Source organism: Chelon labrosus (assembly GCF_963514085.1).
Source record: "Chelon labrosus genome assembly, chromosome: 9".
In the NCBI taxonomy this organism is placed as follows: Eukaryota; Metazoa; Chordata; class Actinopteri; order Mugiliformes; family Mugilidae; genus Chelon; species Chelon labrosus.
Window position 1 is genome coordinate 12133441 of NC_140359.1, and position 12443 is coordinate 12145883.

At 42.0% G+C, this 12443-nt stretch overlaps 1 protein-coding gene across 6 annotated transcripts in view; it reads left to right on the forward strand.

The window, feature by feature from the left end:
* The window catches only part of trpm3 (transient receptor potential cation channel, subfamily M, member 3), a gene marked incomplete at both ends in the record, with an annotated part of 120374 nt that extends 114402 nt beyond the window's left edge, over positions 1–5972 (forward strand). For 3 of the 6 annotated variants that reach the window (XM_084552029.1, XM_084552030.1, XM_084552034.1), the window contains 6 exons: positions 199–373; positions 883–1011; positions 2565–2712; positions 3398–3591; positions 3738–3870; positions 4352–5972. In XM_084552029.1, the coding sequence (XP_084408155.1) occupies positions 199–373; positions 883–1011; positions 2565–2712; positions 3398–3591; positions 3738–3870; positions 4352–5972 (2400 nt within the window). Of the gene's footprint in view, positions 1–198; positions 378–882; positions 1012–2564; positions 2713–3397; positions 3592–3737; positions 3871–4351 lie in introns of all 6 variants that reach the window. The other 3 variants (XM_084552031.1, XM_084552032.1, XM_084552033.1) reach the window with 2 other exon arrangements.
* Between the last annotated feature and the right edge of the window lie 6471 nt (positions 5973–12443).

Below are 12443 nucleotides of genomic sequence, written 5' to 3' on the forward strand. Positions count from 1 at the left end.
TTGACCAACTGTGAGGCTGGGAGGAAAAGTAATCAAAAAAAATGTAAATGAAGACTGTATGAATGAGATTTTTTAAACACATTTCCTACAAATATTCTTATCAACTGCTCCCCGTTTTTTTTTTTTTTCTCTTCTGAAACCACTCACCCCTTCCCTTCTCTCTCCAACAACCCCCCTACACCTCCCTCCCACTGTCAGATGATCGACATGATGTACTTTGTAATCATCATGTTGGTGGTGCTGATGAGCTTTGGGGTGGCGCGTCAGGCCATCCTCCACCCTAATGAGGATCCATCCTGGATGCTAGCTAGGAACATCTTCTTCATGCCTTACTGGATGATCTACGGAGAGGTGTTTGCCGACCAGATTGACCGTAAGTTCAGGGCTAGGGCGTAAGCTACTGAATAAAATACGTTTTTGTTAACTCAGGGGAGGATAGTCCCTGACTCTGACAGAATGCGCATTCAGCCAAGTCTACAACTTGAAATATAACTTGAAAATATGCTTTTGTAACCTGAACATATCCTTTCATTAAAAACACTGTTTGGCAAGACAAATTGCACTTACAGTCACCTTGAATATAAATTTGCAAAATTCTCGACAAAGAATGTCTCTCATACGTAACAACATTAATATGTACAGTCAGTTTGCCTTTATATTTTGTGTCTCTAGATTATTTTATACCATGCAGACATATTGACTCAATAAATCAAAAGTGTGAGCTGTGTCTGGGAGAAAATGTCCTGAGAGTATGAGTCTGTTTGTGACTGTGCTGTTCTGTCTGTTCGTATGATCGCACTGTATATGTGTTGGTGTGTACAGAGTGTGGGGAGTGGCCCAAAGAGAAGAGATCTGAAATAATGTTTTCATTCTTTGTTTCAGATATGCATAGTAGGAAGTTACAGCACAGGCTGAATGAAAAACTCTGGCTGGTCGAAAATTACTTTCGAACTCACGGAACCTGGCGTAATAATGGTCCATTCCACATTGCCCAGTGCAGTCAAAATCCCAGTAAATCAATAGATATAGATCAATATAACCACATCAACCTATCCCACCTCTCCTTCATCATCCTCACGTTACCACCATGTCATGCCCACTCCTACCTCTAGAGGCCACTTGAGACAAAAGCGTGCATGCGGCTCCTTGCTCTAAGGCTAAAGTTGCCCTCATGTTTTGGTATCTTGGGTCAGTTACTAGATGTCAGTATCTAGTATTATCATCTGTTACTATCATTATCTATCGCCTCCAAATTTTTGACTGAGACAACTAGTAGCTTGACCTATAGTTATATCCTATAAGCAACTTTACCCTGACTAATTTTGGTACTGGCTGGCAAATGACGCTGTTTCATGGCAGTTGCACTTTTCAAATGCGTTTTAATATTTCTATGGTCTTTGTTTTTGGTCAGTTGTCACATCAAGAGGAACTATCAGAGTTTTAAAACTTGATGTTCCCTTGATGTTTCTTCTCCTCATCATGTTACTTGACATTAACTTAGTTTCATTTGAAGAGGCAACCCTGCCATGGCAACACAGTCCGTCACATGAACCATGTCACCCTCCCTTCTCGCTAGAGCAATTGCAATATTGCCAAAATATTTCAACCAGCATAGCCAACATTTAACATGACAGGCCACTGAACTTTAAACGGCAATATCACATCACGCAGGAAGAAACACAAGCATACAAATATTCCTCACCAGAACATATTTATTAACCGCCTTTCATCATCTGTAATCTGTTTTTTCACGTGGTTCAGTTGTCAGAGTTTTTTAAATCCAAATTTTTTTCAAGGTAAAAAAAAAAAATAATAGGAAAAATTACTTCAGTTCTCTGTCTTTGGGCTGCATTGTGTGAAACAATTGAAAACCAAGCAATGATGAGCATGACTAGAATGAATCTCAAAGGCAAACAAACCAAGAAAAAAAAAATGCTGAATGTTCCCCAGATAAGCCACAGCAACTGAACCATCACAGATGGAAAAAACATGTGTATGCTAAACACATTTCAAATGATTCCGAGCAATCAACCATTGCTGAATGAAGCTATGGCTCACATAAGTGACAATATATTTTAAACACGGACTACATGTTTAAATATATTGTGAACACAAATTGTGCTGACACATAATAAATGTGTATTTTTTGTGTTATGTTTTCAGATGCACATTAGCCACTGCCATTAGAGTGTCCACTCTTTCCCTCCTTTAAGAAAAGAAGCATAAAAATAATTATGCTTCTTGTTTGTTTGCAAAGTATTAATTATGCATTTGTTTGGCATTTTGAGGTCTGCTTGTCATTTTGTTTGTTGCTGTGGTCTTGTACTCAGTACGTCTGAATGTTTTTATGTTGTCATTTATATGCTTAGATTTTATTTTATTCTACATTTTATTTCTTTATTTCTTTCTGATGTTACATGTTTGCATGTGTTTCTAATCAGTTGTGCATCCACATTTTCCACTAAACTATCATCAATGATGGATGGAAGTCCCTGCATCTAAAGACATACAGTATTTTACCTTGTATTAACTTGTATGTGTGTTCGTTTTGTGGCGTCGTGCAGCTCCATGTGGGCAGAACATCACAGAGGATGGGGTGGTGGTGACCCTGCCTCCCTGCAAGACAGGTGCTTGGATTGTCCCAGCGATCATGGCTTGCTATTTGCTCGTGGCCAACATCCTGCTGGTCAACCTGCTCATTGCTGTGTTCAAGTACGTAAATAATTTCAGATTTCCCTCTTGCAACAAACTAAAGATGCCTAACCAGCACCACAGGACATGAAACTAATGTATTTTGGTAGAATGCTAATGGGAATCATTTTTCTTTGTACTGCAAAACAAAAACAGTCTCTAAATAGCAGATTTATACTGTTTACAGCAAATTAAGCCTAACTGTCTTCCAGGCTTTTCCTGTTAGAAATGGTATTATTTTCTGTTTGGAGTGCTGTTAAGCCACATTCTAATTAGAGGCTATGAGCAAATTGTATTAAGACAATCTGATGTTTTTTTCTTCCTTACTAATGATCTGTGAGTGTGCCTCTATAATCCATGTAGAAAGGGCAGTTTTCCCCTTTTTCACATTTGCCTGTGTAATTACAGAAAAAGTGCACGATGGAAAAAACAATGTTTTGAATTAAGGTTGAATTAAATTATACATTAAAGCAGTTGGTTTGCAGTAGGTTTTTGCATTAATGTCTCTACAATATCTGCACATTATTCTCAGTGTCTGAACTTGGCTCAGCGGCACAGCAGCATGCAAAGTAAAGGAGTCAGTCGTCTGTATACTATCACAAGTTGTTCAAATCTTTTGTTGGGCCACTGATGACTTTCACTTTAGCTTAGTTTTCAGTGGATGTGATATTGGTGGTGAGGCATATCTGTCTTTGACTGTCCATAGTAATACATTCTTCGAGGTGAAGTCCATCTCCAACCAGGTGTGGAAGTTCCAGCGCTACCAGCTCATTATGACCTTCCATGAACGCCCAGTCCTCCCTCCGCCCCTCATCATCTTCAGCCACATAACTATGGTCCTCAAGCATCTGTGCTGTCGCTGGCGCAAGCATGATGATGACGAGAGGGACTACGGACTGAGTGAGTGGCATCACATTAGCAATAATGATACAGGAGAATGTGATACAGTTACCATAGATTTTGTAATTTGGAAAATGTCCTGTCATTACACTGTCAGTTAAATGTGGTGCAGTAGCACTAACGCTGTCGAACTCTTTGATCCACAGAGCTTTTCATCACAGAGGATGAGCTGAAGAAAGTCCATGATTTTGAGGAGCAATGTATAGAGGAGTACTTCAGAGAGAAAGATGACAGGTTCCACTCCTCTAATGACGAGAGAATCAGAGTCACCTCTGAAAGGTCAGACCTGGCTACCGTGCAATATTATGTCTCTCTTCTAATCTTGATACAAAAATAAACTGTACATACTGTATTTAATCCATATCATTAATCGTATTTTTTTATTTCTCCTTTTGTGAATTATGACTAAGAGTCCAATACACTGCCACTAGAAATGGAAAAAACAGACAATTCATTCGTTGCAAATACAGGAAACATGACCAAAGAAATGCTGCGGTCGTGTAGGTGATGCCAAAACAAAACCAATATAAATGGTTCTAGGAAAATCAGTTACTGAACTTCTGCTCCAGAAATTAAACTAAAGATGTTATTTTTTGTACGACTGATACTGATTTCTGTCTTTAACATCAGATTCCACTGTGCCTCCTTTTCTTCTTTTTTGTGCACATTTCAACATCTCACCACCACCCTTCTCATTCTTCTCGAATGATTTTATTATCCTTTCTCTTCTTCTATCTTTTTTTTCCCTACACTCTCTTAGGGTGGAGAACATGGCAATGCGTTTGGAGGAAGTCAATGAGAGGGAACATTTCATGAAGGCGTCACTGCAAACTGTTGATATTCGACTGGCCCAAATGGAGGAGCTGATTGGACGAATCGCCGTGGCGTTGGAGCGCGTGACAGGTGTCGAGCGTGGGGAGGTCAACAAAGTACGTTCACGGACTTCATCTGATTGCACAGACTCTGCATACATTCTCCGCCAGGCTGAGTGCCCAGAAGCAGCATACATCCTCCGTCAGAGCAGCTTTAATAGCACAGAGGGGAATGCCTACCGCCTACAGGAAGCACTTGAGGGAACAGCTGAGGGCTCCATGTCCCCTCCCTCACCCACTGGCATGGCTACACGGACAAGGAGTCACTCATTTTATGTTGGGGGTGGTCGTGTTAGTGAACGTTCAAGTGGGGCTGAGCGAGCTGAAAGCTTCTTCAAAGAGCGCTCACTCAGTCTCCACCGAGCCAACAGCTCACAGTCTGTGTCCTCAGCTGCCGCCACCAAGGAGTCTAAGCCCCTCCCTCTGGCGACGCTGTCGGTCTCCCAGCAGCACCGTCCTTCATCATGCATTGATATCTATGTCTCAACTTCTGAGGAGGTGGGCCCAGCGGAGGTCTTTCTAGATCCTCTCCGTGTGGTCCCACCACTCCTGAGAGACTCCTCGCTGCAGTCAGATATCATGGAGACGATGCTGCCTGGAGGCCGGGAGTTCAGCAGCGCTGCCACCAGCGGTTTGGGCGACAGGCACTCGGAGGGCGGTGTGGGCAGTAGTGGGACAGCTGGAGCAATGTTTGATGACAGTGCAGCTGCTGATTTGTCATTGTGCTCAGCACACCTCTTACCAGACACCACCTTACCTCCTTGGGATATGGAACCATCCCCGCCACCCTCAGCAGGTCTGCTTGAACGCTCTAAGAGCAGCCGCTACCTCTCCGCAGCAGGCACAGCATTCCTGGATGAGCCTCCCCTGGTCAAGTCCCACAGCCTCATGTTCACACCGAGAGGCTGCTATGGTGGACTTGGGGCAGGTGTCCAGGTTAAGGCTGCAGAGTACACCAGCATTACTGACTGCATCGATACACGCTGCGTCTCAGCTCCATACACCCCTGCAGAACGCTCACAATCACCTGGAGGTTCTACTTCATTCCCCTTTGATAAGCCGTCAGACATTGGTTCCTCTCACCCAGAAAGAGAGGCAGAGCTTAGTCACACAGAGTCTGATCCAGAAGACCCTGAGGACCTGATTCCAGCCCCTGATACCCCTCGCCTAGGGGGTCTTGGTGGGCCCAGTGGGGCCCCTCTCTGCTCCCCCTTCTCCAAGCTGGAGCGAGCAAACAGCTGCTCTTCAGATGACTCCCATCCTTCCCTCACGCTGGCCCCTCCGCACCGGAAGAGCCTGTCGGTGAGTGAGAGGATGGAGAGGGGGTCGAGTCTGGGGGCAGATAGGGGGCCTGGGCCTGGGGGGCGGGGTCTGGCAGGAACCAGAAACCCCTTCCTCAGGAGCAAGTCAGGAGCAAGGCCTGAAACAGCTAAGACTGACAGCCTCTCCATGAGGAAGCTGGCTACTCCGTCAGCGTTCCGCAGCTTTGATAGACAAAACTACACGTGACAAGGACACGTCAGTGCACTTACACACTGTTAGGACCAGAGAGGAAAACTGAAAGGGCCCAGGGCAAAAGTGAGAGCAGGGTGAAGTTGCCCTTAGATGCTGGTCTGGTCCAGATCTAGAGTTTTTTTCACTTAACGTTTTAGGTTAGAAAGGTTTATTCATAGACAGTACTGAAGGGCAGCTTTACCCTGAATCAAAAAATCAATGGGGAACAGGAAGGAAGATATAGGGGTCCTTCTGTACACCAGTCAAAACAAAGAGCTATGAATCTAGACTAGTTTTTACCTCTTGTAGCTAAGTAACTCTCAGTGAAGTGATATGAAAATGGAAGGTGTATTTGTACTGTATGTCTTCCACCTGCCACCTTTACATCAAGTAGACATCTGTCACTGTGTTACATCACATATCAGTCAGGCTAGTCAAAGTGTACCGTTACTCCTATAGCTGCATTATATGGTAGACACTGTCAAGTCTTCAGAGTGAGAGAGGAGGAAGAACGAAAAGATAGCCACCTCATCTTGTCATTCTGTCTAAGCATAGAGTCATTACCCCACTGTCCTCTCTTTATATAGCCTAACTCCAACAAGACCATCCCACTAAAATGCAGAAACAAGCCAACATTTCTGGCTGCTTCATGAATCATTAAGGTTTTGGATTTAACAGCACTTCCACATACCCGTAACATGGCAACGACTTACCTCTGGATACACAAATACACTTTTCAACTGATCAATATTAAGTTCATTTTTCAAGCGAATATGAAATTTGTCTTTGACTCATATTTTGTAGCATCAGAGAGGAGATGGCACTCATTTTGGTCTGTGGGCTAAAATAACGCCTACAGAACTGTCTTTTGTCAGTTCAGCTAGAAACAGAAAGCAGCTCGTGAACTCACTCTAGTCAAAAAGTAATTTCTCTGTCATGTGTCTCCAGTCAGCTCACGCTTCTCAAGTAAGGAGTACAGTCTCTGCTTTGAAGGCCAATGAAAATGTTGTGGTACGGTGACATTCGCATGCATATTATCTACTATCACACATACGTGGTCAGGGAAATCCTACATATCACTAGGAGACATGTTCACACCCGTTCCCAGAGAGCTTTAACAAGTGCAATTGCAAAAGATGAGGACAAGAGGGCGCCATGAGCCCATGTCAGAAGCAATGCTTGCTGGGCGAAACTGATGTGAACCTTCTTTGCCTGCACCTGACACCAAAAATCTCTCCACACTGAATCGTAGCTCTCTTGTAGCCCTTCAGGTTTCGGCGGTGGCATTATTTTGCAATGGTTTTACATCCAACTACATCTAACGGATCCGTCCTTCATCTGTTCCATACCTGTCACGCATTTGTTTTTCACCTTTACTTTATTTTATTGCATTCAAACCAAACCAGTGCAAAGGGAGACTTAAAAAGAAAGCAACTGTCCAGTGGTTAAGGTGGTTTTTAATCATACATAGGTAATGAAGAGAAAGAGCAAATTTATGGATTTACTTAACAAAAGCTTGGGGAAAAGCTGTCAAGTATATGCATTCTAGTTGAGATTTAAGAAAAGTGATTTAAGAAAGGTTTTAAGTGACGTGGAGGAGGAAACATGGGGTTAGTATAATTATAATTATTATTAAAAGACGAAAGCCAGATCAGTGTTTTAAATTTTCTCTTTTTTATTGTAACGAAAGAAGTCTGGAGGAAAAGATGTCTTTCTCTGATAGCTTTGTAAAAACAAATAAGATAAGGTGAAATTAATAGCATTCTTACTGATTTTTAATGTTTGTTTTATATTTTCTCACTATTACAACTCAGTTTAATCATGTTGCATTTCTTTTGAGATTGATTGATTCTATTTATTGACATTTTTTTTCTTGCTCACTATCGATAATTACGGTAAAATGCCTGTTTGAATTACAAAATTAATATTTATATCTTCTCAGTGATATTTTTGTCAAATTTTAAGTATTTTCTAATTAACCTTTTAAAATTAATAAAAGATGATCATCTACATGCACTAAATGATGATGTATTATATTATTTATTGAATATAGAATTGTCTGATATACTGTACATTTCAATCATATTTAAAGTATTTAAAGTAGTTTTTATCGTATGTTTTATCAAGCAGCTTATGAGAATTTTCTAATGTTGACATGGCAATACGCTAGTTGCCAGTATACCAAACTTAGGGTGCCTTTTGGGCATGGATGGAGTATGTGGGGACTGAAGTGATTCAAAAATCTGTGAAATTTCTCATCTTTGTCTTTTCTTCTCTTTTCATAGAGGCCAAAATATCAGTGATTTATTTTCTTATAGACATTCGTTGTTTTCATCTGATGTACAGAGTGGATGAAATGTTGTTACTAGTTGACTGTATCATTGCTTGTATGGGCATTTATTTGAATTCACCAAAAAAAAACAAAAAAAAAACATCTCACTGAGAATAATACTTTAATAGATTAGGAAAATAATAATCTGTTTGCACGAGAAATTGAGACATAAGGATATAGCGTCTCCATACATGGTGCTGTTGCAGTAAATCTTCTTTCTTTTTTGAACTGAAAGATCTGACTTATGTGTGTCACAACCCAATCTGATGATCCCAACATCTAGACTGTTAAATGGCCCCAGTTGATATTGCTTAATTTATTTAGAGCTAAAAAAAAAAGAAAAAAAAGATATTTAACAACTCTTCTTTGTAAAATCCATGGGCTGTTCATTCAACCTGGTAAGGATCGGGAAGGTTGGACAGATAGATGACTATAAAACACCTCAGTGGCATGTTGTGGTCAGGCGACACATACAAAAGATCAGATTTGGTATTTCCGCTACATGACCTACTAAAACCTGTTACCTAATTTGTGGGTTAGTGTGGTTAAGATATGAAAGGTTGACCCCAGGTCAGTGCTCAGGGACAATATTACCCCAGTGATGCAAGGAGTATATCATGGAGGCACGGAAAGAGAGAAAGAAAGAAAGATATAAGTTTGTCTTGAGCAGAAGGCATCCAATATTATCACTGTGCTTTATGAGTCTAACCCAGAATCTTTGTGATCATAGGAAACCTATATATTTGATGTCCTCAGAAATGGCAATAGTAGTATGAATGAATGTCTTGGTCGATTTGTTCACCCACAGAGGTTTCAAATTCCAACAGAACCAACTAAAGACTGTGTTTGGTGTGTGAAGAAGTGTGTTTGGAACCAAACAAAACTTTGTCAAACCAAATGGCAACAAGCTGAGTCGTGCTCTACTGACCAGTTGTCTACACAGCTGTGGCACACAGGGTTAGCCAAGCAAAGCTCAGTTTTACATGACAAAGTGTGAAAACAGATGACTGTGTGGGACTGAAAGTGCAGGCCCTCCAATTTGAACCACTATCAAAGAAAGTGAACATATTCTTTTAGAATTTCTTTATCCTTATAGTAAGGAATATAAGATAGTATCCATGGGTTGTATAAACTCTGTACATTTAAATGTTGACATGGCTGTTGTGGAAGCTATTGATTAGAGGTGTGTATGCGTGCGTATGCGTGTATAAATCAACTGCATGTCAACCCAGACATGTAGATGACACTAAGAAATACAGGGAGGCACGCCAACACAAACAACTCAACCCAATCTCAGTGTACAGTATTTTTAAAATATTTTCCTACACTATATCTTACAGTTTTTGGGGACTCATGAGATGATAATCAACTGATCTGCTCGGCTCCTATAAACCTGTGACTCGTCAGCTACAGAGAGTTTCACGCACATGTTTTTTTTTTCTGCAATAATTGCTGATGTTGTTTAACTAAAGGGGGCTTTATGTCTCTACTGGTCACACTTTATTTATTGTCCTTTAAATGCATGCAGTTCTTCCACTCAGACTGTACAGAGATGACCTGTAATGATGACTGAGAGAAAGATAGAGAGAGATTATTATACGAAATCAAAGTAGTGAGTATTTGGATGCAAATACAAATCTGTATTCTTCAATGTGAATAGGCTCATGTCTGGCATGCATTGTTAAATAAACAATTAAATAGATTGGTATGTCTTGTCTGTTTTTACCTCTCCTAGATCTTTAAGGCAGTCGATGACAGAAGACAGAGAAATAATGTGTGTGTTGTGTACGCCTGTTCTGGCAGGCACCATGAAAAAAGCACCAAGCAGAGGCGAAGAGAATTGTTTGTTCACTTTGCTTCACTTTCACTTTGCTGGAGCTAAACACCAGGAACATGTTTTCTACGACTCCCTTTATGATGCAAGCCGCAAATGTGCCAAGAGCTGCTAGAACACATAAAAAAACAAAGACTTGCAGTATAAACCATTAAGTAATGAGGCACATCCTGTTCTGCAGTTAGACTCGCCCTTCCTCACCCTTCCTCCCCCTTCCTCCCCTGGTTGCTGGTGAAATGAGTGGGACAGGTGCTCCTGCGTGGACGTTTTTAAGACCTGAGACCATGAGGCAGAAACTCAACCTTGAGTTGCTGCTCTCTGGATGGAAAACTTCTTCTGTGATAGAAATGTTGGCGTAAAATATTTAAACACTTGAGCACTTTAATTACTAACTTTATAATTCAGCACAGGCTCCACCTTGCTCTGTTGCATCTGTCCTGTCTGTGCAGGACTGAGCTGACGGAAGGCCTCTTTTGGACTGGGTCTTCCAGTCTGTCCGGCTGTCTATGTGTATGTGTGTGTGTGTGTGTGTGGGTGGGTGGGTGCGTGCGTGCGTGCGTGGAGAGCTAGTGGTGTGTCAGCTCGTACTCCGCACGTGGTTAAGGAACATTTTGTACCGATCGAGGTTTGCGCACGTGCCCGCCTCCTTCCCTCTTTTACGTCGCACGCACGCGCCCACGCGCTCCACACTTCAGCTTCGCCTATGCAACAGCCAGCGTACCGTGTCAGCAGCACAACAACATGACCCAGATGCGCCGTGCACCCGTGAACTCTTGCACTTCGGTGAGAAAGGGAAGCGGGAGCAGCGACTGCAGCAGCCGCGGAAGCGCCTCCTCTTCCACTGAAATGTTTACAGCTCATCCAAAAGGGGGGGAGCGGGAGGGTGGCCCCGGCCAAGACCCTAGATTCAACCACTTTTTTTTTCTTGGAAATTTGGGGGGCTCGAGCAAACTGGGAGGCGGAGTTCCAACATGGGGCGAGACTGGGAAGGGACGAAAAGTTCCAGCGGTGTTTGTGCGTCTGTGTTGCACAAATAGGAACATTGTGTCATTACTTCTGCAGCCCTCCTGAACCTTCCCTCTCTCATATCGTGTGAATACAGGACATGCACATAGAGGGGTGTAGAAAAATCTGCTTAAATGTAGTGACTCATTCCTGCAGTGCAGAGAGCCTCGGCTAAAGAGGATATTTTTGCAGAGGCGTGGCATTCTCTGCTGGCCAGAAACACGATAGTCTTGTAGTTTAAAATGTGTGCACTGTATCATTGCCACATCAGCATTCATCACGATTCACAAATGTAGGTCATTTAAAGACCTTACTTTCCAAGGGCCATGTGCTACAAAAATCCAGGAAAGACTCTGTGTGGCTAATTCTCTCATAAACAACCCTAGGGAAGGGCATGCATCCAATAAATTTTAAAGATGTGGAGGAAAACTGTCCAGAAGCAGCATTGCTCAATCCCAGCACCCCCAAAGCTGAGTAGGATTTTCTAGGAACTTTGGACGAACCACCCACTGCACTGGAAACCTTGCTTTTTTTCCTTTTTTTTTTTTTTTAAACTGCCAGGGTCCTGTTACACTTTCAAGTGAACTTGCTGCTTGGCACCAGAAATTTGGTGAATGCATAGGCTACAGGAAACATTTTAGACGGAAGAAAGAGAACTACAGCCTTTACAATTAAATAAGTGGTAATAATAGCTTGGCAGGCAAAGTACAGTGTGAGCTACTGCAGAAGTCCTCAGTCCTGTAAATTGATGGGGATCCTGAACATATGTGTCACCATATACTTTCAATGTAAATAAAAACAGCAAGTTGTGCATTCGTCTGGTTTTACTTGTTGAATGTGCAAGAACTGTTGCAAATATTGTACAAAAGAGTTCATATTTGCTCTGAGGAGTTCAAGAGGAGCGGTGAGGACGACTGAGGGCTGGGCTAATTTAGGAGCAGACCATGGTTGTGAAACTGGGACACAAAGTTAGACCTGTCCACAGCTGAAGAATAATGGGCCTCCCTCTACATGATGCAGATTTCTGTGTCATCATCACTGATCTGATGGCTGTAAACACCATTGTGTACGACAGAAGATGGGCACAGTGACAAGAGTATTTAAGAGGCCAATAAACAAGTTATTTGCCCTTGTAGAATTATGAGGACAAAATGTAAATACTCATATGATATTAAGCTATGTTTTTTCCCACAATGCACAATAACAATGCAATGTTTTAGCAGTTTGGTCATATAAGTGTGCGTCTTTAGTAAAGTCCCCAAATTATGAAAGTCAGTGGGGCAAATGTGTCAAACTTTAGAAAGGAAGAGCAATG